The 26,554-nt window shown below is 35.2% G+C and overlaps 1 protein-coding gene across 2 annotated transcripts in view; it reads left to right on the forward strand.

The window, feature by feature from the left end:
• Positions 1-26,554, forward strand: part of FBXL17 (F-box and leucine rich repeat protein 17) — a 289,546-nt gene that overhangs the window by 185,822 nt on the left and 77,170 nt on the right. For both annotated transcript variants that reach the window (XM_064641028.1, XM_064641027.1), the window contains exon 7: positions 899-975. In XM_064641028.1, coding sequence (XP_064497098.1) covers positions 899-975 — 77 coding nt within the window. The remainder of the gene's footprint in view (positions 1-898; positions 976-26,554) is intronic.

The raw sequence follows: 26,554 nt of genomic DNA on the forward strand, positions 1-26,554 counted from the left end.
AAATTAAAGTTGAATATATTGGATCAGAAGAAAAATAGACAATTTATCCAGTAAAATACACTTTTAAAAATGTCTATGTAGAAAATAGCACAGTAGTCATGCTATTTGATCTAATGAACAGCTGATCAACGTTACTGGGACTGAAAATATATGTTATGAATCTATGATTTTTGAGTGATGTGCTATAAACAATGCAGTTGGAAACACAGCATTATGCTTGGCCGCAAGTACGTAATAAGCTCATATTTCATTTCATTAATTAATTAATAATAATTTTCTTGCTTACAAGAAATCAGAAACCAAGATTAACAGAAACTCTGTGTTTCATTGCATATTCATCACAGCTGTGATAACGTAAATAAATGAGCTTCTCATAGTCTTCTCATCTATACAAGCTTCTCTAGCAATATATTGGAACACCAAGAGCATTTCGGGCCCTGGTGAACGCTGACTCATGCAGTAATCACTGAAGAAATACAAACATGAATTTAGAATTACATTTTCTTGCATTTTGTGCTCATTACAGTGCATTTACAGTTCTTCCCTTAAAGTTTGAAATTTGCAATAGAAACTTTCTGAAGTTATACAGTAATAAAGAAATGGAAAATCACATTTTCGTAATTTTCCAAAAGACTTGTCTGTATATATTTCAAGCAAGTCACTATTATGAAAATATTCATATAAAGGTGTTCAGTTTAAAATACTGCACTGTTTTTCTGCAGTGTATACCCATAGCCATATGCATTTTCAGCAATTTAGAAAATAATTTAGAAAATTCAGAGCAATTTACAAAATAAAGAAATTGAGATACAGTACATTACACCTGTGGATTGTGCTCTTGCTATTTAAAAATTATTTACTGTCTTTTAACAGTAGTTTTATGCCGTGTGTCTTCCAGATGTGTGGAGGTCATTGCCAGAGAAGGACGGAACCTGAAAGAACTGTATTTAGTATCCTGTAAGATCACTGACTATGGTATGTAATATACCTGTATCTTTTTTTTTGGGAATATTGAACTGGAGTTCACAGGGACTCTTATAGAAAGTGTTGGGAATGTAGAGATAAAAAATTTCTAACCTTTATCCATAAAAATAGGAAATGTACAAAAAGTGGTTGACATGCTTAAAAATACATGTAATTAGAAGTGTGAAAGTCAATGTATGTATTTGCTGCAAAATATCCTTATCAAATTGGCAGTTACTGGGTAGTCTGGGTACAGTCCCCTTGGAATTATCCTGGAGACCAGGAGAGCATTTGGTAGAAAATCCAAAAATAGGCATTTCTAGATGCTGTAAAAGCATAACTAAGCAAATAAGAATGGGGATTGATTGACTATTGTAGGCCATGAAATTTGAATGAACTTGATGATCCCTTAAAAATGCTGTTGTGATAAAATAGAGAGGAGCACCTGAGGAATTAAATATCCTATCTAACAGGCCATAGAGAGAGACGTATTTTGTATTTAGAATAGGAAAAATTCTTAGCACTTGCTTGTGTTTACAAAGGCTGCTTTGTTTTATCTTATTTGGGTTTTTTTTTTCGAGTAAGATATTGACTTCAAAATAAGACCACAATCTGAAATGTCTGTCTCCCACCTGCATACCTGAATTTCACTAGGATTTACAAGCTGTATATTTGAGATGGTCACATCAGGTTTTCAGATTTTGTTTCTCATTCACTTTTTTTTAATTATTATTAATATTTTAACTTTACGCTTTATAGCTTTTAATAATTAATTACTATGTCAAAGTAATAAATTACTTTGATGTAGTTTGTGGCCACAAACTCATTCTTTTATTTTCCTCTTCAAATTTTGCAATTCACTGATTTTGCATTGTGCATAATTGAAGGTGCTTATTGCCACTGCTGTAGCATGAGACTTGTCCATTCTATCTGTGTATTAGAAATCTACCAGCCTTACTCTTATCCCTTCTGACTTCAACAGCCCATGTAGAAAGAATTATCATGGGAATAATGGGATCCACATCTTGAGGATCAATAATTTCTCGGATAGATTTCGCTCTTCATTCGCTGCAGTTACTGAGAGGAAAACAGGATTTCTCCCAAAAGTAGGGAAAAAACTGAGAAGCTGAAGCAAAGAAACTGAGGATAAGGAAACCTTTACTTGTGAAAGAATGGAGAGAGAGAAAAGGAAGTGTCCATGGCTGGATGAAAAGTAGGCAGTGTGTTTCACAGAATGAATGAGTGGACAATATATATAGCATTTGGCCGATCAGCTTTGTTCAACCTAAGCTTCTGTTGATTTCTGTGTACTGAGATTCACCTGTCACAAATATTTTGGTTTCTGCAGTCACTCAGCATCACTGGGACTTTGAGAACATTTTCTATTGATAGAGTTGGTACTAGTTTTTACAGTTCACTCAAAGATGTTACTCTTTTTGCTGTTAAGGATCAGTAAGACATCCAGCAAGGTAGCTATGATACCAACTGATTTTTGATACATTATTGACTAATTGATTAGCACTGTAATCTTCAGCATATCTGAGCGTGACAAATAGATTCTACTTTTGATATCTGAGCTGAAAATGCAAAACAAACTGCAACAAAGTAGAATTTTTAAGCATAATTTATGGTTTCTTAGAAAGCCAAAACTTTGCCCTAGATTAAAAATGTGATAGGAAGTTAATATTAATTAGTTTAACAAGAGTGTTGCAGGGTGGAGCCCTTTTCCTTTCTTCCTTTTTCATTAATTTTCTGGTACTTCAGTTGAAGACTTTCCCACATTTGTTTGTGGTGCTGTTAAGTTAAAAAAGTGAGCCACTTACTGTGCTGTGAGCTCAGTTTGTTGCTGAATTTCCTTTATCAAAGAACCTACCTCTCTTCTAAGAGGGAGAAGAGCAGCCATTCTCCTCCTCAGAGGCTTTTTAAGCCCTTATGTACTCTGCACCTTTGTATTTGGTCAAGTAGAGGAAATCAGCTGAGAAGCACATGCCTGACTTCTTGTGGCACCTTGTAGGTGTGTCCCATGGTCTTACAAAGACTTACATATCCACATGCACAGTTCTTCAGGCTCCACAAAGAACTGAAGCTCTGTGACAGCTATGCTTTTCTTCTTTGGTAATCCCGAGGGTGAAACACATAGTTGTCCTTGCTTTGACAATTAAAATCTTGATGCCAGGTTTGTAAGTCTGATGAAGTACAGATGCAGGATTTTGAAAGCCCTCTTTGAAGCGGATGAACAGCAGTTTTTGATGCTACAAAAGTTAGCAGAATTTTGACGTCTGGGAAAAGATCATGATTGCTTAGTAACTCAATTGGAAAAATATTATTTCTTACAAAATTTGTAATAATTTGAGACATTAGAAAATAATAATTGCAATAAATAAAGAAAATAATTGCAACAAAGACTGTTATTAGTAACAGTTAATTGCAATAAGGTATTATTGCTGCAATAATGCAATAAAGTATGTATGCATGAGGTAATTTCATGTCCTCTGGAGAAGACTATGAAGTGCGATCTCAGTCATTTTATTCATATCATTCTTCTGTTTTTCTGATTTCTACATAAGACAGCATGCAAAACTACCAGGCAGACGTGTCTGTATCTAATTAGTATTTCTAAAGCATGCTAAAATACTAAATTTTATTTTGGAGCCTAAAAGATTAATTAAAAAACCCTACATCCTAATAATGCGGCCATAGGCTGCATTCCTTTCTCTGACATTTTTCTGATCAAGCAAATGTTTCTTATAGTGTGCAAAAAACCAGACAGATTAGGATTCAAAGAGGAATTGAACATACTGAGAGTTTTTAAATTGTGAGAAAAATATATATATATTGCTCTATTTCATGTTGCATTAGAAAATGAATAATTTTGTTGTGGTTTTTGTTTACAAAAAATATGTTTTGTTTATTTCTGAAAGAAATGTTATTATGTCTTTATGTTTGTCTAGCATAATTTTCTCAAAATGTATTTTTAATCGGTGATGTTTGTTAGAGTGTAACATGCTAGGATGCTGACAATTAGTTTAACAGTTTCTTTACATCCAACACATTGTTAAATGCTAAATAATAGCTAGAATTTATCTGGACTGTTGGACTGAATTAGTATAATCTTTGAGATAAACACCTGTTCACCCAAGAACATAGTGAAGTTAAAGCTAAACATTAGTTCCTCATAGCATTTCGCCCTTTTGTTAAGCAATCATGAATTAAGCATGGATTGTCAGTACTATCCTTGAATTTCCTGCCTTTTGTTGATTTTTGTCACAATCTTAACTTTACTTAAGCATAGTGGGGTTTGTATTTAAGCTTTTACTAAGAACTAGTAAGGAAGCTGGGCTTTCTCAGCTGTGGGGAGACTGTGTGTCAAATGAATTAGGTTGATGTGAAGATGTATAGCAGTGAGCTGGGGCAGCAAGCACACACAGAATTGTGTAACTGTCTTTTCAATTTTATGCTCTAGTTCTGGGTTTTATTGATATCCTTAGTGCTGGGAATTCTTTTTAAGTAAATTATTACTGACGAAGTTTGTAATGGTGCGGAGTGCTGTGCATTCTGAAACACAAAAGTGAGATTTGGTGTTCAAAGATGAGAAGATTTGATGAAACCAGCCTGTGAAACAGGACTAGATGTTTTAAGGGTCTGATCTTGCAGTAATGTGTTTTTACTAAGAATTACTTTAAAATTTCATTCTTACCAGTAGTAAAACATAAAAGTCTGTAATGCTTTACTTCCGCTTTAGAAAAATAGTCAGACCAGTGTTTTCCTCTGTGCAGAAAACAATTTTCAAGACAAGCTTTGAATTATAGGCTTCCACTAACAGAACACAGGAAAAAATAAAAAGGTGAACAAACACCACCACAACCACCCCCCAAAAAATAAACCCCAAAAGAAAACACCTTTGAAAAGTGTTTGAAAGGAAGTGTTCAAATTCAGCACTTGGTATAGCTGTACCTTGAGAAATTGCGTAAGATATTTCTGAAAAAAAAACTAAATACCCAAGCGGTCGTTATTAGGAATCTGGTTTGCACAGCTTGGGGAATATATTTATCTCATAATGTTTCCTGTAGTAACCTGCATAAGGTAACAGTTGTCTTGATAGTTGTCCTGTAGAATTTGCATTACCTAGTAGTTCTGGATTTTGCCTAGCTTTAAAAATCCCTGTTTCTAGCTGTACAGTAATTGCACAAAGCTTTTCAGATTAAATGCTTGGCACAAGGACTTGAGATGAACCACAGTCCTTTTCTATACCTTTAAGGTTCCGAGTTCTGAAAAAGAGCTCTCTAGATATGTAGCCTTTTTCTTTTCAAAAATTTTGATTACCCCTTTTTCATATTGCCTGTTTCCATCTTTTACTGATATATTTACTGTTTCTGAGAACACATGATTTTTTTAAAAGGCTTTTCTTTTATAAGGGTGTTTGCTGAAGCAAAAACATTAGTTTCAACAAACTATAATTGAATTATATAGTTTCTATTTTAAAATGTTATAGCTGGGGCATAGCTGTTACAAGTAGAAGTCTGGAGGAATAAGATAGCGTTTATACCGAATCACATCCAATTGTCACAAGAAAAAACATAACTGTAACTTGCTTTTTTTTTCATAACTGGATTATGGATTCTTTTCTGAAACGTGAGATACAGCTAACAATGTTCAAATAATTTCTCAAGATGCTGTTAAATTCTAATGTTTTAATATTTAGGATACATATGCTTTCTATTTTAAAATAGAATATTTTAATTATCAAGGAGTCACGTCTTCCTACTGAGCATTGCTTGAGTTTTCTCTCCAGTATTTGGCATTTGTCATGTAAATCATAAAGAATAAGCATACCATGGTATTTTCTCAAAAAACAATGTTTAGTTTCTGCTTCTCACTTGGATTAGCAAATCTCTCTAATGCTTGATCTTGCTAGAACTATTTCTTTCATAATGTTACCCTTTTAAAATCTATTTTTAAAGCACCATGTCTTTAGTACAGTATTACACACAAGGGAAATACATTTTTGGGGGGATAAGTGCAGCAGTTATGGATAGACAGAATGGAACAGGTAGTAAATATATTTTTGAGTTTAAAATATTTCATCCTCACCCATTACTGGTTTGCAATCTCTTCCTCAGTGTATATAATTTAAATAAATGCAGCTTTTTTTGTTCTTTCAAAATTATTTTGTACTGCTGCTATATTGAGTTCCAAGTTTCTCTTTTCCTCAGAATCAATCTTTCTCCTATTATGTTTTCCTATCCTGCACATAGGTTTTTCTCTTTTGTACTCTTTTAATAACACAGTGCACACAAACAGTAATCACACTGACAACTATATTTATGCTTGTAGATAGATTACAGAGAATCTTTGAAGGGCTAGGGCCTCTTTTATGTTCTTTAGTGGTTTTGTATATATGTATGTTTGTGTGTGTATAAAGAGGTAGTATAGCTTCATGTATTAGTTGTTACATATGTATGAAAGAAATAGAATATATATATATTGCTTTCTTATAAACTTTTTATCTTCCTTTTCGGAATGGAAGATTGTCTCCCAGGTTTTTCTTCTATTACTTAGTTTTTCAGAAACCTGAATTCACAGAAGTAAATCGGTAGGATTGTTGATGCTTAGTGCCAAATTTTGAGGTTCTTTGCTGAGTTTTAGTGTTGTGCATAGGCTGCAACTTTAACTCCAGTAGACTGTAAGAACTAATTACCTAGAGTAAGTAGATGGCAAGCAATCTGTACCCTGTTGTATGCATTAATGATACTTCCTCTGACAAAATCTCTAGCAGCTAGTAAAGTGTTTTTGTTTGCTTTTGTATTAAAATGTTCATTCTTTCTGGATTCTGAAGCAGATATTTCTGTAGAAACCCTGGTAACTATAAGGGTCAGTGAAAGTTTATTCTAGCAATAGAGCTGAGTTGCAGAGTTTTATATAGTTTAACAAAGCAGCAATACTCACTATAACTTACTATCTCTTCCTCCTTATTAATGGAGGTTAATTATGCTACAATAACAATGGAGGTTATTTATGCTACAATACGCAGGGTGAAGATTTGAAGTCTTTTCATGTATTTCAGAACCTCTGCAGATTTCCTTCTAACTAGGAGGGAAAATTACAGAGAACAGCTTTTGTAAGGACATTTTTCAAGTTGTTTGGTTTTATGTTTTGTATCGTTGTTTTAGTTTGGAGTAGTTGCTCATATAGAGTCTTGAAGGTATTGACACCTAATTTTGTCTCCATAAGGGATCCCATTGACATTGAAACCAAGAGGTTTGTTAATGTGAGGACAAAGATAGCTGAATATTCATTTATTTTGGGATTGGAATCCTATCAGAAGACATCTTTAGTTCTTTTATGAACTTTTAAGAGTGTTCAAGGAGCGAATAGATCACTTTAGTCACCTGTTTGTGGAGGTTTCAGTAGAAATCAGCAGACTAAAATTTTTATCAGAAGTTATCTCTGAAGCAGAAAAGAGCCCTTGAACAATTTGTCAGCACCGTATGTAATTCATAACTATCAAAAAACCAAATTTTCTTTTTGTGTAAGTTTTATCAGTATTTCCAATGGCACAAAAATGGCATGTGATTTTCTTTAAAAGTTGATTTGAGATACCACCGTGCATCTTCAAGACCCATACAGTGAGATAAATTACTGCAATAGCATATTTCTCAAATAACAGACAGTTGCAAATCCTTTGTCCTGCGGTACATAATAAAGGCTTTTCTCTTTGAGCAATGAGATGAGACAAAGTTTCAATCTATTTTTTGTCATACTAGAAGGTGGATTGTCCCCCTTAACCTGTACACTTAAAAATAATGTAGTATAAAAGCCAGTTGGAGGAAACTGGATGTAGATGTACTTTTGAATCATCAGGATGAACAGAGCAGAAACCTATGATTTATACACAGTTTGTTTCCAGTTGCTTGTTCTAGATGTGGAAAACAGAGATGTGTTGTACCTCAGGTTTAATTTGTCTTGTAGAGAGATCCACAGGTACTGTTATTTTAATTTAAGTTTTTCTGTTGGAAACATAGTGCTTTGAGTTGTTATTTTGATTCATCAGTGACAAATTTATCAGTCATAATAGAAAGTTTAATTTTGTGCTCTTTTATCTCTAGAGAGAAGTGCTTAAGTTAATCTTCAGAAAAATGCACCTAATTTCTGAGTACCAAAACACAATATATATTTCTGATACAACAAAAATTGAAATGGCCACAACCTCTACCTGTATTGCCTGAAATAAATTTTCAGGATCTTGTTTATTCATTTGCTTTATTTACAGTTTTAGGAAATTATAATATGATCCTGAATTTTCATTTGACCCAGGATCGAGCCTCTGTTCTCTTGTGATAGTTGTATTTTCTTTTTTGTATGACCTAAAAAGAAGAAACATAAAGCTTTATTCATTCAGTGCACATGTTAAACCCTGTATTAAAACCAGTGTGCTAGGTGCCTTTCCAGTGAGCTACTACACATCAGAAATATTATATCTAAAATGATTTAATGTCCAAATAAATTATTACATGTAAACTGTGTAATTATGATCATATTGTGAATATTACTGTCAGTGTAATTTATTTTTTTAGTTTGATACCCCCAAAACTACCACCAAGATGTATTGTCATATTATATTCTTGTCTTATCTTTCATTTCAAACAGTATCTGTTAATGTCACACTGCAATGAAGAATACCATTCCTAACAGAACATTTGATTTGTGGTTAGAGGTAGATTTATTTAGCGAAAACAACTGTGAAACTGTATTTAACATGAATCTATTCCTGACCTGGATAGAATAATTTAAGGTAAACATTTAAAACATTTAGTATTTTCTAATAAACGCCAGTAGTGACTCACATTAACACACTGTTACTACTGTCCAGTTTTATATTTAATTTTTTGGACTTCTGACTTTGCTTAAAATTTTCCCCTAAGCCACTTTATTTGTTACGTAGCACTTAGCAATATACTTCAAAAAATCCATAATTTGCTATATTTAAAATTATTCTTATAAATCTGGTATTAAGTTTAGGCTTAGAAGGGATTATTTAGGGTTCCTTTACATAATTCTAAATTTTTAAGCAGCATTTTTATTTTTCTGAAGTGAGAGAACACAGAACTCAAAAGGAAAAACAAGGAATTTACTGAGTTCTTTTTCCACTTAATCAGATACAAAAGTCTTGTTGAAATACATAGTCATACAAGTAAAGGGTTGCGTCATATTTTAAAGTGACTTGCTAGTTTGCTGTTGCATTTTATTTCTCCTAAATTATAGGAGCCAGTTTTATGATCCCCCTTTTTACTGCACTATAAAACATATTTTAATAAATTATATTTTAAAGTTAGTATGTTTCTACAGTGTTGCCTAAATAAAAGTGAATGTTTTCTTCAGACATCCAAAAGGGAGATACTCATTCTGAGTGATTAAATATGAAAACTTGTTGTTTAAAATTCTTAACGAGCAATAGAGCTGTTTCATCATAATTGCTAAAACTAAGTTAAGTCTTTAAGAACATTTATTTTTTGGTGGAAGGTTTACCTTTCAATATTCTGTTTTGTAGTTTCTCTTGGCTTCTTGTTGAATTCCAGTAATACTCAAATTACTCAAAAAAAGTCTCATTTTGACCACAATTTGACTGCCTGCCTTAAAAAAAAATGTATAGATATAAATAGTGCAATTATTTTGAATGCCTAAGTTTAAGAAAAATAATATTTTTTAATGATTTCTGTAGTACTAAGGGACTGAATACCTAGAAACAAGTTTTTCTTTAAATGGATGAAAAAATACTAATTAAGATATTGATGTAGCTCATTAGAATAAAATGAACCTAAATTGCTAACATCACAACAGTATAATGATTATTGGTTTCGAACCTTCTTTTTCTAATAAAAAAATTGAAGTATTTAACAAAAAGAGGTCAAAAGTGATTTAATGTTTTTAACAATTTAAAGGAGAACAGGAAGACAAATTCTAACTCTATTATCTCACTTCCTTTTGGCATATTACCTAGGTCTCATTATGAATATACATTAATAGATCTATTGCATTTAAGTATCTGTGCCCCACTATTTAAATATCAAGCAGTAGAGACTGTATCATTTTTAATTCATATTAGTTTGAAACATGAACTGTGAGTCAAGAGAAAAAAAACCAAAAAAATTCAAAGCATGGGTTTTTACCAACTTGTCTAGGAACAGAGGATGCATCCAAAATATATTTAATTTAAGTAGTGAAATGGAATGAGTATTACTTCCTCTCTGCGTTCCTTAAATTGTGATTCTGGGTTGGCTTTGCTGTGACAAAAGCATTTGATTTTTACATCTGTAATGAATTATACAAGAAGTTAATGTTGTATTTGTCAGCTGTAAACTCTTTCTGCACCATAGTACACCAGAGTGTAGAACCTGTTCTGCTACTGATTGAGGGGATGTGATTCACTTCATAAATAAACCAGTAATCATTGTGCTTTCAAAAATTAATAAATTGACATCAAAATTTTGTTTTGGTCAATTTCAAATATTTCAAGAGTTTTCTATAAAAAAATTAGCCTCAAAGTCGCTTCTAAATTATGTATTTTAGTTCCTCATAAGTCAAGTGGGATCATTTTAGCTTTTGAAATATCAAATATCTTTCCAGAACACTCAGACAACAAGATTTCTTTATTTTAGTTCTCTTTGGCTTGGTGCCATCACCCCTTAATTTTTAGCTATACATACTAAACCACAGTATTTCTAATTGCAAGATGCCTAATACAGAAGCATAGTAAAGTATGTCCAAAAATATATAGAAGATTGTTAGTACAAAGTGAAAAGAATAAAAATGGTTAAATGGAATTCTTGAATAGTGTAAGAAAGCAAATTTAATATATATGAAATTTTTAAAAATACACAGTTTGGGTTCTTCTGTTCATTTTTGCTTATTTTGTAATAGATAAATGGAATATCTTCCATAATGTCAACCTGTCCAGATACATTTAAAAATAATTAAAACATGGGAATATTTAAGTGTTATTATCTAGATATAATGAACCACTTTTACTTTTCAGCAATCTGAAAACATCAATACTTTTTGGGGATGGGGTGGTGGGAAGGGGGTGGTAGTGTCTAGGTCAGTGTTTTGTTGGAGTTTTTTAAACTTTTTAATAGAATTTATTGTATATGTGATGCAACTACATAACCTCTTAGTAACTCAGGAGCATTAGGAATGTGGTACTTCTGCTATGTATGTGTATTAGAATAAAGACGCAATGTAAAAGACTTTTTTCTTACTACCAAAATTTGAAAGCACTGAAATTAGAGGTTGTGTTTTGTGTAAGTCCTTTTAATTTGAAGCATGAAAGCATGTATGTTCTAGTCTCAAATTTATGTTTAAATATGTGCATTCTCTTAAATAACTAATTGGCTCATGCATCTTCTTTTACAAGTGTGTGAGTTAATGCAGCTTAAATGGAAGTATTTTCTCAGTTCAAGTATCTGTCATGTATCTTTAAATTGGCTCCTCGCTCACATACAAAGAAACCATCCTTGAGTGACTACTTGCTTTTTAACAAATTAGTCTTCTGAAGTTTAGCGAGCAGCCAGTAAACAAAAATGTCAAGTATGAAATCAGAGTTGTTCATCATTGTTTATGGTTTATAAGGGTTTCTCAAAGATTGAACTAGACCTCTGTGAGTCGTTCAGTCCAGCGTGCACCCAGGGTGGGGTTGTCCCCAGCCCTGGATCAGGTCCACTGTGGACTTGAGTTGGTCCTGAGTATTCTTGAAGACCTCCAGGGTTAGAGGTTCCACCGTGGCTCTGGACAATGTGTCAGTGCTGCATTTACACTGCTAAAGACTTTTTTCCTTTTTTTTCCTGATGCCCAACCTAAATCTCACATACCACACTGTGGTCATTTACCTTGCTACATCTTTTGGTGAACTTGTGGGTCAGCTCCATCCTCTTAATAACTCCCAACACAACTCAGATCTTACCACAGTAGTGTATTTGTGTGAAGAAGAAATGTGTGTTATTTTTGCATTTGAAATGGACATGAAACTTAAAAAAAAATTGTTAATAAACAGATGTTAACAAACATTCAAAAATAACTTTCTATTTCTTAGCCAGCCGATGGCTTTTCCTCTCAGGAACTTTTTATGCTGCATATTTGTCACATTGAATTTTTCCTTAGGCCACAAGCACTTTTTTCACTATTGCAATTTAGCTTATTAACTTTTTATTCAGAGAAAAAACTAGTGCTTTGTGAATTAATTATATTTGTTTTCTTTTTCAAATTGGCATTGAAATGTCATTAAAAGTCAGTGACACCGTTGCTATAGCTTTGTTGTAAACCAATGGGGATATTGGGGAAAAAAAGTAAAGGGATTTTTTTGGCTATTTGGATATTGCTAAATTTTCATGTTTATAAAGCACAATTTCTTTAACTTTCATTTTGTTTTGAAAGCAAACATGACAAAGAAAACTTCTTATATTTGAGCAGCAATACAGCTGAAAGTTCTCTAACATTCTAACCTGCCATCTCTGCTCATATCCTCTCTGTTATGAAAAGTGAAAGTGAGGACATCACAGTATTTAACAGGTGCTGCCTAGTAACAGGATGCATAGCATAATTGACTGTAACCAGTTGCTGGTCTGGTGCGGCAAATCCCAAATTATATGTATTGTACATCTACTATGCTCCTCTAACTTCATCTGAATCCCTCGTGTTTATATCTCTAGAAGCATAGGTTGGCTCCTTCTTCCGCCATCATAAAACTTTGTTGTCTGACTTAGCGTACCAGTTTTTCTTGATTGCTTTTAAGGAGGTACAAAAGGAGTGTAAGAGTTTGGAAGTTATTTCCAGACCCTTGGGGGGTTGTGTTCATAACTAATGATGTCCTAAAGTTTCCCTGCTGTACCTACATTTTAGGAACTCAGTCATATGGAAGAACACAGAACTGCTGAGTGGAAACATAGTATCCTTCAGGTTTTGGGTTTCTCAGATGGCCAGGCAGAATGATGATACTAAAATGGGAAGGGTATTTGGAGCTATGTTTTACAGGAGAAACAAACTCAGTAACATATTTAAAATTTCACTCCCTTTTATTTGTGCATTTGAGTTGCATCACATTCATCAGACAGAGTGATGGTATCTCGTGTGTCTTGTGTTAAATTTGGTGACACTGGCATATATGAATAGTTCTTTGAGGCCCTCTAATGACTCAGTGGAAGACCTTGTTCTTTCTGTGCCCACTTGGGACTGTTCCTTGTATATGCTAAGAAAGTGGAAAAACATGTTGATATGGAATTTTCAGTGAAAAAGACCTTCTCTATTTAGGGGATACTTTAGGTAGCTATGAACCAGTACTTACGTGATTAAAATCTTGAAGTATCCATTTTTTACCTGTAAATCCCTGAAGTGAGACTTGTGTATGTCACTGAAAGAAAATATTATACTCAAGATTTCACTTCATCTACTTAAATTATCTCTTTTGTTTCTCTTTTGTAGTTTCAGGGCGAATCAGTTCTTTATTTTCCCTAGATGTAGTTCAACAATTTTATATAAACAGAACTTGTTTTCTCTACTATGCAGTGTTCTTGTCATACAGCTAAAGGAGGAGGATTAACAAACCATTCTGATCAAATGTAATTGCTAAAAAAAAAGAAGGAAAGAAGAAATCTATTTTGTCCTTTAATCTATAAATATACAAGTACACTTTAATAGAAACTGCAAACTGAAAAAAACTTAATTCAACCAGTCTCTATTCCTCCTGCAATCCATATTTTCTTATAAGCTGTGATTTATGACCAGCGAGGTTTTGCACAGGTTTTGTAAAAGAGATTGAAGATACAGTGCCTTTGTATCTGCACAAAATCTTTTTGTGATCTTATGTAGAAGGATATGCCACTAGCCATGTGTTTGCATGTGTGTGTGCTTATCTATAACTGCACATGCAGGTACAAAGTTGCTCACAGGAAAAATACCTGGGATTATATTTCTATTTTACATAGTCATAATTGAAAACTTGCCTTTAGAGTACAGACATAGCACACTTCTTACAGGGATGTCTTTAAGGGAATAGAAAGAAGATTTAACAGCGGTTTAAATAATTTTTTACATATTTGACTTACAATACAGTTGAACATTTCATAAGTCAAATACATTACTGATGAATTTCACATGCATTCCTTTTACTTTTTAATCAAAATAAAAAGGTCAACAGTGTAGTCTTTCTGGTAAAATAAAGTACAATTTGATTACTTTCTGCTAATGCATAATACCATTTAATTTGATTTTGGGAAGAGGAAGGTCTCTAATGGAAAGGAAATGGACTGTATAAATTAGGTGCACCCTCTTACATTTACCTCTGTTCATGCAATTGTAAATATTGCTGCTTGTGCCAAACAAAGAAATAACAATATTTGTTTTGTAAACAATTTTGAGGACATATATATGAAATGGGAAGGCACAAAACCTCAAATTTAGGAAGTGCCTGGTTCTCACTGAAGTATCTAACCATGCTGTGGTATTTTAGTAAACAAATAAAAATTAAAGGTAATTCTGAAAGCTGTGGGGATTGTAGATACAACCGATCCCACAAGAACCCAGTTCCGCAGTTCTTGGTGATTTATTAGCTATGGATCTTGTGGAAAGATGGATTGGTTCAGATAACATACAAAAGCTGTGTAATACTATTTTAGCATATGTACACATAGCTTTTTCTTTAGATGGGTGAATTTGCCTATCCACACATCTCTGCTCTGTTCCTCCTGTAAGATGGTCATGATTCTCTAATCATCACAATTGCAACCTTGTGTATTGTCACTCATTTGATTACCAAAGATGCCAGTACTAGAGATTTTGAAGCACCTCGCAATTTGCAGATAAAAAGTCCATAATCTTAAATCAGGATTTAACAGAGAAGCATTTATGTAGTTCCTATGGGAAGTGGCTTAGAACTGCACAGAGAAGTTAAGCTTATTACTGTACTTGATAATGGAGCTACTGACAAGTCTTTTGTTGAATGAGGGTTGGTGCACATCAGATTGTGAAAGATGGAAAGCCTTGTTGGTTTTTTTTGCTGACATAGACTTTAAATCTTAAAGATCTGATGATATCACATGGGGAATAAAAGCAGCTTTAGATGTATGGGAATAAAAGCAAAAGAATTCAAAATAAAACCAATCAGTCACAGCAATAACATGTGCAGCTATGGTGTAGGGGAAGAAAAATCCCTAGATTTTTTGCTGTCAGCTGGAACCTTGATCTGTTTTGGAACTCAGAAAATGTTTTCTCTCTTCTTTTCAAAATTTTAATTGATTATGTAAAACATTTTCAAATTCTGCTACACTGAATACAGAGTTTATGGTTGCTTTCAACTCTGCTGATAGTCTCGAGGCAACCTTGATCTCTTTTAGAGACAGCAGCCTTGACTGTTAATTTTCAGAATGTTTGGAGGAAAAAAGGGAAAATTCAAGTGTTAACTTTGGCCTTTGCAAATTTTGGCTACGTGTTGCTGAATTTCAGTCACGTTGTATGAGGGATGCTTCTCTTTTTGTGCCCTCTTACCTACAGCTGGCCTCTTCTCACTTTCCTGATGTTTTCATGAGTGCAGTACAGGTATTACCAATCTCTTCCAAAGTTAACAGCCAAACCACCTTTTCTCTGAGGGCCCAAACAAGACAGCAGGATCCCCTAGGAGCTAGTAATTGGTGCTGATGGCCCTTGGGAATAAAGGAGGAGGAGAGTGGTCCAAGGGTTTGTTCGCTCCACAGTTTGACTGGCTCACATGGAGTTAGGATGTAGTTTCAACCAGGGGAATGGGGGCTGTGACACAGGGAGAGGGGCAGCTCTGAGGTGAGATGCTCAAAAAAGCTTCAGAATAGGAGATTCCTGGGCTGGAAAGTGCTCATGGATTAAAGCACAGATAATTTTATCTCAGGAAAGGAGAAATAGTGGGTAGGGATTTTAGAGAGGAAGGAGTATGATTCTGTGAGTAGGAAGAAGGTCTTCAGAGGGGTTAGGAGTTGCCCAGAGCACCCTTTTGCTTTACACAGGCATGTACCATTATCCTTTTTGTTCCCAGTGCAGGAATGTTAATTCCCAACCCATCCAGCTTCTCTGTTCCTACCAGAAATGTAGTATGCAAGAGTGCTTTTCTAAATGCACCCTCTACTCCCAAGTTTAAACATTTAAATGAACTTTATCTCTTTTATGATTAAACTCTTTATTTTCCAGATATGACTGACTACTAGAAAATCAGTTTGTGACAATGGCACATATGCATCATATATTCCAAAGCTTTTCTTTGAGTTATATGCTTTATATGATAGGTGTTTCTAGAGGGTTAGAAGGAAAGTTTCAGAGAGTCAGATCTGTGTTATGAAGTCCTGGAACCTCTTGTTGTCTGTTGCATTGTAGATCCAGTATTCATTTGGTTTTGAAACTCTGTGTAATAGCTGAGTATTTTTTCTTCAGAAAAAAAATCGTATTTTGAAAAAAAGTATTCTAGACTATGTGGGACAAATATTGTCAGGAGAAAAATCGTCATGCAGTGGTGGGATATTGAGTCAGAAATTTACAGAAAGACATATTTCTTTGATATTTTTCACTCTGTAAATTCAACCATTTACATTCATACTGCCTTTAGCTACTTTAGATCTGCTCAGTATTAGGACCACTCCTGTTTAATATCTTTACCAATGATCTGGAGAAGGGGATTGAGCGCCCTCTCAGTCAGGGAGTGTTGATCTGCTGGAGGATAGGAAGGCTCTGCAGAGGGATTTGGACAGGCTGGGCTGATGGTCCAAGGCCAGTTGTATGAGGTTCAACAGGATCAAGTTCTGGGTCCTACCCTTGGGTCACGGCAACCCCCTGCAATGCTATGGGCTGGGAGCAGATTGGCTGGAAAGCAGCCCAGTGGAAAAGGACCTGAGTGTGCTGGTTGACAGCAGCTGAACATGAGCCAGTGTGCGCTCACATAGCTAAAAAGGCCAATGACATCCTGGCCTGTATCAGGAACAGTGTGGCCAGCAGGACCAGGGAAGTGATTGTACCCCATATTGAGCACTGGTGAGGCCACACCTCAAATCCTGTGTTCAGCTGTGGGTTTCTCAGTACAAGAAAGACGTTGAGGTGCTGGAGCAAGTCCAAAGAAGGGAATGGAGCTGGTGAAGGGTCTGGAGCACAAGTCTTATGAGGAGCAGCTGAGGGAGCTGGGGTTGCTTAGTCTGCAGAAAAGGAGGCTCAGGGGAGACCAAACCATTCTCTGCAACTACCTGAGAGGAGGCTGTAGCCAGGTGGAGGTCAGTCTCATCTCCTGGGTAACAAGCAATAGAACAGCAGGAAACAGCCTCAGGTTGAGCCATGAGAGGTTTAGATTTGATACTAGGAAAAAGTTTCTTCACCAAAAATGTTGTCAAGCACTGGAACAGGCTGTCCCAGGAAGTGATTGGGTCACAGTCCCTGGAGTTTTTAAAAGACATGTACATGTGGCACTTAGAGACATGGATTAGTGATGGACTTAGCAGTGCTGGGTTAATTGCTGGCCTCACTAATCTTAGAGGTCCCTTCCAACCTAGATGATTCTGTGATCTTAGTAAGTAATTTTGTGTGGCTGGATGTGAAGAATTTCTAGTGTCTTTATATCCTTAGATTGGGAGTTAAATAGATGTCCATCTTTATTTTCAATTTACAGTGGCATTACAAACATCAGCTTTAACACACATTCTTATTTAGCAAGTATATAGAAGGCATTTCTGCTGCCTCTGTTGGTTTCATTGTCGATTCCACATGACAGTTTCTCTAGTTTGCCATTGTTAGCTGCATATTTGCAGTAAATTGCCTTAGCTTTTGTAGATTTAATCCTCTTGTTCTTCAGGTATGCCCTGTGCCCTCAGTTTTAATTTATTCTTGAAGTAGAAAAAATCCCTATTCAAAAGTGGCTTCTTTATGATAAGAAAGAAACTTAAAAAATGAAGTTGTTCTTTGTAACTCCATGTACATGTCTAATGTATTTGGCACTTACATTTATCTTTTCCAAGTATTTGTTTTGCATCCTACCTCTTAGTGGAGAAGCAAGCAAAGTATTTTGGCTGTGATAATGAGGACAGAATGTGTCTGAAGTTGGGGTTTGTTTCTGTTTGCAAAAAGCAAAAGAATAAAAGGTGAGGAGTTCTGGCACAAGTATTTACATGTGAATTTAGTGACTAGAAAATCAGTAATCTAATTAAAATTAAATACAGTACTTATGGGTTCTGTACAAACTCTCATGCATACAACTTTTAAGCAGATTGCAGAAATACGGTTTGTGTAATACAGCATTTGAAAGCTGTTTCGTGAGTATCAGGGCTGTCAGCTTAGAAGTGGAATTAGCTAAAAGACATTTTAAAACACTTCTGTCTATCCAAATAGCATCTGAGTACCAAGAGAGCAATATTGATTGACAAAATATTTGTTGCTCTGTCTAGAATCTTTGGCACCAATTCATTATTTGTACTGAAGAAGGCCTAGGCTAAAATTACATAAAACTAAGTTAGGTGGGAAAAATAACTGCATTTGTGGTAGGGACACATAATATACTTGGAGCTGTTTTATGTAATTATGAAAGTATGGATTGCTCTTATGTAGTATAAGTAGTCAGAGTGACATTTTAAAGGAAAAAAAAGGAGATTGAAAATAAAACATGAGTATAAAAGTGATGTGATCCAGAAAGCTCACAAATTGATCTGTTACTCTAATGCTTTAAATAGAGAAACTAAGGCTTCTTTCTAGTTTGATTCATGAACAAAGGAAAACTCAGTATAGGAAGATGTGAAATATTAGGAAAAGCTCTCTGCGTTAGAAGGACCATGGGAAATAATTCTCTGGCTATCAAGGTCCAGTAGACATCTTTTCTGTCCTGGAGGAACAGGTAAGCCTCAAACTGTCTGGCAGCAAATAAACAAGGAAAATTATGCACCAAATATATGTCTGCTTTAGACTTCAAATTAGGCAAGCTGACTTGCAGAGTCACCACTTCAGAAAGAAAAATGGACACAGCCTAATGTAAGAAGATTTGCAAATGCATTAGTCAGAGAGAAGTCACCAGGAAAGGACTGGAAAATAGGAGCAGCAGAGAGAAGGATTTATTTTTTCTGCTTTGTAGAAATTGGCTTCCTGAAGTTTTGGTTTTGGATATCATAGATGACTAGAATTATTTGAATCTTATCAAATCCCTCTCAGCCAGCAAAATAAGTAAGCATTAGGACATATGATAAAAAGAAGCAGACCTTTTATATGAGCAAGACCATGATATTTTGTACCTGAAAAGACTATTTTCATAATCACAGATGTCGACTCCACTGTAACAGGCACAAAGCCAGTCATTCATCCTGCCTAAGTGTTTCTCTATTGTCTTGAAAACTGACATCTGTTATTTCATGCAAAGTTCTGCATTAATCATCAGGCTAAGATGCCTTCTTTTTGTAACTTTTTGGCTTCCTGCAGAATTGTAACAAAATCAGTGATGAAGTGAATCCTTGCAATAGTTACACTTAAAAAGTAAGATTGCTTTAATGATGAAATTGGAAGAACCTCAAAATTTTTCTTCTTCAGATCTTTGTATCTTCTCTATTGCAGTGGTAGCACAGTTCTAAAGTCCCTCTGCCTTGGAATAAAAATACAAGCCTGCCTGCCATGATTTCATAATTGTCTGGGCAAAGTAGAACATTTTTCTCAGTTTCTACTCTTTTATTCTTGTACTGAGGTTGTTTGTTGCTGCTCACTATTGCTGCATGTTTGACTCCTAGAAGCTCAACCTCTCTTCATGTAGGTGATACCATTTCCTAGATTTCCCTTTTATTGCCTCTTGTAGGAAGGACAATTTTTGCATCTTTTGAGATGCAGAATAACTGTCTACTCAAGGTGTTTGTGAAAAATAAGGTTGCATTTGCTCTCTCTGTTGAGAGTAATTTTTGGCTTTATATACCAGAGTAGGTCAGAGGGAGTGAGGGATCAAGTCCTATGGAGAAATAAAGGCAGAGATTGAGAGTGTTGCAGTCAACAGGCTGTAGGGAAGGGATGTCATCCAGAGAGACCTGGACAGGCCTGAGAGAGGACCTGTGTGAACCTCACGAAGTTCAGTAAGGCCACATGCAGGTGGCCTTACATACAGGCCTGGGTTGGGCAATCCCAAACACAAATACAGGCTGGACAGGGAATGTGGATTGAGGATGGCCCTAGGGAGAAGGAATTGGGGGTGTTGGTTGACAAGAAGCTCAACATGAGCCAACAATGTGTGCTTGCAGCCCAACTGGACTACATCCAAAGTGGTGGGGGCAGTAGGTCGAGGGACGTGATTCTGCTGCTCTAATCCACTCCCGTGAGACCCCACCTGGAGTGCTGCATCCAGCTCTGAGACCCCCAAACTGAGAAGGATGGGGACCTATTGGAGTAAATATAGAAAAGGCCATGAAGATGATCAGTCTGAACACCTCTTCTATGGAGAGAGACTGAGACAGGGTTGTTCATCCTTATATGTCCTTATGACCTTATAGAAGCCTTTCAGTACCTAAAGGGGGCTACAAGAGAGATACAGAGTGACTTTTTGTAAGAGCATGTAGTGACAGGGCAAGGGGGAATGGCCTTAAACTGAATGAGAGTAGGTCTAAGATCAGATATTAGGAAGAAATTCTTTACTCTGTGGGTGCTGAGACACTGAAACAGGCTGCCCAAAGAGGTTATGGATGCACCATCCCTGGAGATGTTCAGGGCCCTGGCCTTGAACCACCTGGTCTAGTGGAAGGTGTCCCTGCCCATGGCAGGGGCCTTGGAATAAGGTGATCTTAAAAGTCCCTTCCAACCCAAGACATTCTATGATTGTATGATCTACCTTACTTCTCTGCTTTTGAATTGTCTTGTTACCTGCTAGGAAAAGCAGATTCAAAAATTGACAGGTGTCACTTTTCCTTTTATTCTACTTCTTCCTAGCAGAAAAAAAGGCAGTAAATGTTTGATGTTTGGTCTTACTTATATCTCTTGTAACTTACGTAATAGAAAGAATATGTCCTCTGGTGTTACCAGTACTTTTCATGTGCTATTCAAGGAGCTTTAAATGCTTTATGTTCTCTGTGTGTGGAACAAGACTGGTTATGCATACTTGGAGATGCAAGATAATTGTCTACTCAAGGAGTTAATGAAGTATAAAGTACAATTACTAAATTCTTACCTTCAATTATTTTGCTATAGCTTTCCTAGGTAGGCAAACCAGAAGAATTGTAGAGCTATCCTGCACCTTCAGAAGCAGTACTATATCATGGATCATGTGCAAAGAAGCAGTGTGACCTTCTTTGTATGTACTGAAATGATTCGGTATCATCTCTTAGTCCTAGCACCTAATGAGTCAAGTCTTCTGTAGGTTGTAATCAGAATGTTTTTTAAAGGAATGTTTCTGGTTTATGTTTTTGGTTTACATGAAAACTGGAAGAGAAGATACAAAAGGATAGAGTTAATCAAATATGAAATGTTTTTCTAACCTTATTTCAAGTGTCTGAAAGGTTTTTATGAAGCATTTTTATTTTGTCATTGATGGTCTTTTCTTTTACAGTCAGCTTTCACAGCATATGTTAGGGTAAAACCTAAACAAAGCTTTAAAATGAAATTGTGACTTAACTGGTCAACAGTGTTTTGATTTCAGCACTTTAATATCTCATAGTCTATAGGAAATGCAGATGTATTAAATTGAAAAATGGGGTGATCCTTATTTTTATCAAATAAGCAGTCTGGTAATTGTGATGAGATACTTCCATGAATGGAGTGGTTTTACAGACTTGCAGTGATTCTTCAGCAGATTTCTGCCTTATGACTTCGAGAAGTAGAAACGTGTTTGTTGAACTAGCAAGGAAAAAGACCAGTTTCTAGTATCGTAGGAAACATTTTTCTTAGAAATAAATGATTTATACTGAGGTAGCAATTTATCTGGCATTGAAGAAGACAGTCTGTTTTCAGGACTTTTTAGCAGTTGGAAAAAAAAAATTAAAGCTAAATGTCTTCATGCACTGATTTCCCAAACCAGCATCAACAGTCCTGCTTTTGTTTACTGCAAACAAAGTTCAGGAGAGCATCCCTGTTCAGGAAAATATTGAAGTAGCAGCTGCTATGAACAGAGATGGGTTGAAATGCAATTTAACTACAATCTGAAAGTAAAGGCTTGTATTTGCTGCATGTAAGATTATTACTAGTTCTGTGTGGTGCTTCTTTATTTATTGGTAGTGTTTGTTAAAAGTCTTAAAATAACTGTATCAGAACAAGTTATGTTCAAAGCTCCAGATGATTTCCTTCCTTCTGACCTTTTTTCACGTTATAAATGTAGTTATTATGAAATGCAGTCCAAGCACTGGGCAGGTAATAGAAACCTAGGTCAGAAAGCAGAGAAACATGATGTGTGAACTGGAGCAGTTACTGACTTGCATGTTTTCAAATAATGATATAATCTGAGGTACAAGGAAACTGAAAGAGTTAATAACCAAAGATAAAAACATAGATGCCGGTGGTTAGAGATCTTGAATTTAGTAGAAGACACATTAATTTTATATCTTGATTTTTGTTTCATTGAATATTGGTTTTGTTGTGTGACAGCTTGGGGTTTTTTATAGTGGAGAGTATTTTCAACAACTGATAGTTTCCAGTGCAGATCTTGCCAAATATTCTCTGTATGTGTACTCTGTTAATAATTTACATATATTTATAGGTATTTTATTATGGCAGCCATAACTGGAATACAGCTTTGCAAAATTGTCAAGATAACATCATCCTTTACAAATAATGCCTAACAACATTGATAGAATAAAAATATCTGTAGGCTGGGTAATCCTTTCCCCTACTACCCAAGGATATATCCACACTGATTGCAGTCACCCCATGGCTTTCTTTCGGTTGCATCTTGACACTTGTTTGTACAGCTCTGTCCTTGGATATTTTATTCTATGTGCGCATGCATACATACATAACTACCTAACCTACCTCTACCCACGCTTTCTTAGGCAAGCTACAGTTCTCCTTTTTGCCCTTATATATCATGTATGGCCAAGAAAACCAACCCATCCCACCCATCATTTCATTTTATTCTGATTGTCTCTTTAAGTTGCTGCTTGTATTTCTCCATTTGAGAGATTATTTTTTTATTTTATCCTGTAGGATATACTGGGAAATATAAAAATAATTTTTATGAATACTTCTTATGTTGGTATCTTGCTATGGGGAAAGATTATGCGAATCTGCTGAAAGAACTAGAAAGCAAGACAAATACTTGAATAAGCAGCTTATCAGCAAAAAAGTACAATACACAAGTTAGCTGTACACAAGTTAGCTGCTTGGCACCAGCAGCTATTTTAAAAGTGTATCTAGAGGTTCTGTAGGGAGCGTCCTGTCTGTTTTGATTCTGGTAGATTTTGCATCAAGTAGTTTTGCATTTTGATGTATATATTTGACCAGCTTCTACCAGTAGCTTTGCCTGTACTGCTGATATCATTGCTGTCAGTGGTATAAGTTGTGGTGTTACAGGCTGCCCATACTTACTTATCCTCAGTGTGCTAGCAGCTCATTTTGTTCAGGGCATCTTTTATGGAAATATGAGCCATGGGCACATGCAATGTAGGTTTTTCAGTAATACCTTAAAAGCTGCAGAAATAACTTTTCACTTTAATCTTGGTAGGATTACTTTTTTGAAGCAAAACATAATGTATCATACTAGTTGATTGTCTGTAAACCAGAAAAGGTTGATAGTATGTCAGTAAAAACATAGCACGCTAAGTAGTGCTGTTTACTACATTAGGATGTTATTGGTAATGTAAAAAGGGAAAAAGCTCAGGAGACCAAACTGTGATGCTTGCTGGGACAGTCTCAAACTTGTCAAGGAATGATAATGGCTTCAGAGGAGTCAGACTGTTCTCCAAGATAACACAAGAATAGCTACACCGTCTGTACCTCATGTACTGGATTTTTAGTTTTCTCTTGAGACAGCTGGCGATGTGCCATTGCAGCCTGATGCCGAAAGTAAATGGCTCATCGTCCCTAAGCACCCTTACACGTCACCTACAGAGGTGTGTAGCAATCTTTCAAAAACACAAATATAATCACAAGACATCTTTTTTCAATTAGTTTGGTCACTGAAGTTTATCAGTCATCTTTATCCTGTCACAAGAATTTGTGGTAAACCTGTTTCGCATGGATAGACCTAGTATCGTGTGAAACTGGAGTGAAGTGGTTTATTTTTTAGTCATTTCCTTTTTGACACTTTTGATTTAAAATTGTCCATGTGATTAACAAGAAACCTGACATTTGCAAAACTGCTTGGGAAAGAATTGGTTTGTACCTCTGCTGTAATGACACAGTGAGTTATAATATTCTTCATGTTCATTTGTTCTGGTTCCATAATAAAGTTAATTTGTTCTAGTTCCATGGTTGATTATCTTTCTAGGATGAAGGAGGAAGGGCAATATGGTGAGAGAGAAGTTATAGCTCTTCATGTCCTGGTTTAAACCCTCTATGTCTTAAATACTGTCATTTATTGTCTCGCAAAAAATCTAGCAGTAGTTGTATGATCTTCAATATATCACACTGAATATTTAAGATTAATTTATCGGTGCATCCCACATATCTGCTTTGACTGTGACTATTTCTGTGACAGAACAGTCTGTAATGGATATGGACCTAAACTGAAGTAGGACATATTGCTTTAATTTTTAAATATGTTAGCATCCTAGTACTTTTTTCCAGCATCTTGGTCTGTAAAACTGCAGCAATCTCATATGACTGCAACTGTTGCATGTATAACCTGTTTTGCAAGAGATGTGTGCTAACCAGGCCAGCTGAGGCACAAATGTTAACATGACCTTTTTATTGTGTATTAATTAACCAAGATTTGAGTTTCAAATAGAGAACCCTCAGTTGACTTAATCCCATGATACGTAAACGACTGGATTCAAGACAAATTCTTACATGTCCTAAGGCTAAGTCTATGATAGTAAGCTATAGCAGTAGTCCTTTTGTTTGGATTATTTCAGTTTGTCTCCCTTTTGATTCTTTCTCACTAAAATTTAATGTTATAAGTTAATGGGATTTTTTGTAAACCTTAATTTTTTTTCCCATGAATATGCTTACAATGAGGTAAGTATGTATGACGCCAGCTATATCAAGGGATATCTATATCCAAAAATGTCAAAAATGGCAGATGCTTTAGCAATAATGGGACTTCTATGTGATGATGTTACTCGATTTTTGTAGAATTCCCCTTTCAGTGTGGAACTTCACTACAGCTTAGCTTCAGTCCTGTATTTGTGTGCATCAATCTCCTTACATCAAAAACAGGAAGAAAATTGTTATGCAAGGAAGATGGAAAGATAGTTAGTGAATCTAAAGAATGTTAGCAACAAGATGGAGATAGTTCTTGGAAAATACATGCTCCTGTGTGCCTAACAGCTTAATAATTACGTCAGAAGCTAGTAGTTCTTTTGAGGAGTTTTAAAATCCATCCTTCTCACATTAATACTGCTTGTTACTATGTATCATGTTGTTCTGGGTGCTTATTATTTAAAAGCTAATCTTCACAAATTACACATCTAATAATTTATGCATGATGCAGGTAGAAAGTAAAGACATTATATAATGGAAATATGACAGAACTTTAACTGGAAGGCTGTGCAGGGCATTAGTATAATTCATCGCCTGTTCTGTACATCTAGGCTGTTTTCTAGAAATCTGTTAAATATGATAGGAAGATGGATTCTGATCTGTTTCTGAATGACATTATAATCAGTACGTATGGTAATTAAGATCAGTTTATAGAAATTTTGTCTGCAGAGTCCATCAGTTGGCTGGAAATCTTGAATAAACAGAGGTGGATGGAACCTAGTAATTTTGAAAGACCTTCTGTTGTAGAAATACATAAGTAAATATTTCTCTGAACTTTAGATTTCTGTCAATAAATTTATCATTTCATCAGAACATGTTCATAGCAATGTTTCTGAAGCTTAAATGTAAACCGAGGGGCTTTAGAGCTGTGAAATCAAACATACATTTACAAAAACATAAAGAACAAGACTGCTGTTTAACTAATGATACCTGCTCTGTGGGATCTTTGTATTATTGTATCTCAAGTGGATATCAAATGACATAAAATTAATGTCATCATCATCTGCTTTCTTTAAGCAGACCATAATCCAAACAAAACACAGAAATATGTAGTATTTGAAAAGGGGGTATGAATTCTAATTATGGATTCTCTGTCTTAAAGCAACTTCAAATTGAAAATTCAGATAAATTTATCTCTTTTGCTTGCAAGTGTAGCTTGACAAACATGCCGCAGAGCATTGTCAGACCACAGCATGGCTGAGCAATGACTCTGCAGTTGTTGTGCATTAAAGGAAATCCACACAAATTTGTGCATTCAAAACGTCATTGCTTTCTTGTTTTCAGTGTCTTACATAAGCTTAAGTCTCAAAGAGGTTGAGAATTACTTACCAAATAGACAGAATGAGTGTGAAGGTAAACTTGAGTGTATTGTGTATGTGGTCTGTAGCCAGCCATCAAAAGATGAAAGTGTTGCTTTGTGTTACATTTTATTTACATTCTTCACAAAAATTTTAAGGGA

This window comes from Pseudopipra pipra, chromosome Z (assembly GCF_036250125.1).
Source record: "Pseudopipra pipra isolate bDixPip1 chromosome Z, bDixPip1.hap1, whole genome shotgun sequence".
NCBI lineage: Eukaryota > Metazoa > Chordata > Aves > Passeriformes > Pipridae > Pseudopipra > Pseudopipra pipra.